This window comes from Magnolia sinica, chromosome 19 (genome assembly GCF_029962835.1).
Source record: "Magnolia sinica isolate HGM2019 chromosome 19, MsV1, whole genome shotgun sequence".
NCBI classification, from domain to species: Eukaryota; Viridiplantae; Streptophyta; class Magnoliopsida; order Magnoliales; family Magnoliaceae; genus Magnolia; species Magnolia sinica.
The window spans coordinates 47,647,911-47,650,486 of record NC_080591.1 but is presented as its reverse complement, the minus strand read 5'-3'; the positions used below and the strand labels follow the sequence as shown (position 1 = coordinate 47,650,486).

The 2,576-nt window shown below is 47.9% G+C and overlaps 1 protein-coding gene across 1 annotated transcript; it reads left to right on the top strand.

Moving 5' to 3' along the window:
* The first annotated feature begins 510 nt into the window (after positions 1–510).
* On the top strand, positions 511–2,050 carry LOC131234606 (uncharacterized). Its single transcript, XM_058231539.1, has 2 exons — positions 511–828; positions 1,679–2,050. Exons 1-2 carry the CDS (start codon positions 511–513, stop codon positions 2,048–2,050), a joined length of 690 nt encoding a protein of 229 aa, XP_058087522.1.
* Positions 2,051–2,576: the final 526 nt, after the last annotated feature.

Here is a 2,576-nt window from a genome sequence, read left to right as displayed (position 1 = left end):
GTGCCTCACTGGACAAGTGACAACACTCAGACGATTCATATCCCGATCCACTGACAAATGTCGTCCCTTCTTCCAACAGTTGAAGGGTCACAAGAAAGCCGAGTGGACCTCGAACTGTGAGTAGGCTTTCCAGCAATTGAAGAAGTATTTGGGCTCTCCACCCCTGCTATCTAAGCCTGAAGAGGGAGAGCCCCTATTCCTGTATTTGGTTGTCTCAGTCTTATCCACAAGCTCTGTGGTCATCAGAGAGGTGGGGGGCAGACAGTGTCCCGTCTATTAAGTGAGTAAGGCGATGGTACCTCCTGAGAGACTAGATATTCGAGTATGGAGAATTTAGCACTCAACCTAGTCAACTCGGCTTGGAGGCTGCGTCCATACTTCCAGGCACACTCCATCATTGTCTTGACTAAGTCTCCCCTCAGACAGGTCCTTTAGAAGCCCGAGGTGTCAGGATAGCTTACTAAGTGGGTGATAGAACTCGGAGAGTTCGACATCCAAAATCGAACGAGGATGGCGATCAAAGGCCAGGCAATGGCCGACTTTATAGAAGAGTTCACCATTCCAAATGTCAATGTCATAGACACGGGCATGGAGGCCATCCCATTGACTCTGCCAGCTCTCCCACTTCTCAAGGATACAGAGCCAGATAGAGGAGAGAGTAGATGGACTCTCTTTATGGACGAATCGTCCAATTCTAAGTGCACTGGGGCAGGGATCGTCCTAGTTGTGCCTGACTCAACCACCATTCAGTACACCATCAGACTCAGTTTCAAGGCCTCTAATAATGAGGCAGAGTATGAGGCTCTATTGGCTGGACTTAGACCGGTGGTTAGTTTAGGAGTTAAACTTCTCAAAGTATAATGCGATTCTCAACTCGTTGTGAACCACATCTCCACCGAGTATGAGGCTAAGGAAATAAGGATGATAACTTATGTGGCCAAGGCCAAGAAGCTGATAGAAAGGTCCGGGAGCTGCACCATCAATCAAATTTCAAGGACGGAAAACTCTTAGGCTGACGCCCTCGCAAATGTAGCCTCGACCACGAAGGGAAAGATTCCAAGGATTATCCCCGTGGAATTCCTGAATAGCCCAAGTATCGACCGAGCTAATCAAGAGATGGTCAATCCAATAGAGGAAAATTTGAGTTGGATGGATCTAATTTTCCAGTATCTCACTACTGTCCAAGTCCCTCAAGATAGGTTGGAGGCCCGATGCTTGAAAATTAGAGCCGCATGATGCATAATCCTGGATGGAACTCTGTACAAGAAGGGGCACTCACAACCCTACCTTAGATGTCTCCGAACTGATGAAGCAGACTATGTGATCCGAGTGATCCACAAGGGAATCTATGAAAATCACTCCGGTAGCCAAGCCCTAGCTCAGAAGATACTTTGACAGGGGTATTTCTAGCCGACTATCTGAGAAGACTCCAAGAGTTATGTCCAAAGGTATGACAAGTGCTAGAGATTTGCTGCCGTGCCAAGACAGCCTACAGAAGAGATGACCCCTACGAGCGGGCCATGGCCCTTCACCCAGTGGGGGATTAACATCATTGGACCTCTGCCCCATGGGAAGGGACAAGTCAAATTCGCTATCGTGGTGGTTGAGTACTTCACCAAGTGGGCTGAGGCCGAACTGGTGTGAAGATTATAGAGTAGAAAGTGACTGCATTTGGAAGAATATTATCTGTCGGTTCGGAGTGTCACATACCATTATCTCCGACAACAGGAAGCAGTTTGACAATGACAGATTCAAAGGCATGTTTAGGGGGCTTGACATCTCAAATGCATACTCCTTACCCCATCACCCACAGTCCAATGGGCAGGTGGAAGCTGTGAACAAGGTCATTAAACACCACCTCAAGATGAAGTTAGAAAAAGCTAAAGGGAAGTGGTTGGACGAGCTCCCATTTGTTTTATGGGCTTACAGGACCACAACCCAATCGTTTATTGGGGGAACTCCCTTTTCACTATCCTATGGCTGGGAGGCGATTCTCCCAGTCAAGATCGGCCTCCCCGCAGCTCGGGTGAGGAATTACCAGGAGGATTAAAATGCCAAGCAGATCGCGGCAAACCTTGATTTGCTCGAAGAAGCCAGAGAAGTTGCCAAACTCCGAGTTGCAACTCGGTACCAGCAAGTGGCATGATTTTACAATTCCAGGGTCAAGACAGGGGGTTCCGGCCAGGTGACCTGGTCCTTCACCACGTCTTCCAAAGCACTGAGAAGACTGGAGTAGGGACGCTCAGACCGAACTGGGAAGGACCCTATCATGTGGTCAGTTTGACAAAGTCCAACTCTTACTATTTGAAAAACCTGTAAGGGCATCCACTACCTCATCCCTGGAATGCCGAGCACTTAAAAACCTACTATCCATCAAGAGAAGCTACTAGCCATTTCAGGCCCTCAATAAAAGTCATGTACGACTCAGCTTTGCTAGCCCTCTGAGGCTCTCAATAAAAGCATTGTTCCTTCTACATGGTCTACCTCTCCAACTAATCTACTATACGAAGAGTCATCTCTCATGAGTAGAGGTGAAATCTATGAACCGATCCCTTAAAGAAGGGGCCAGCTTGTTA

Coding starts and splice junctions, on each gene's coding strand:
- LOC131234606 (XM_058231539.1), top strand. CDS start 511: ATGGCGATCAAAGGCCAGGCAATGGCCGACTTTATAGAAGAGTTCACC. Junction 829..1,678: donor TGGCTGGACTTAGACCGGTG/GTTAGTTTAGGA, acceptor TGCATTTGGAAG/AATATTATCTGTCGGTTCGG.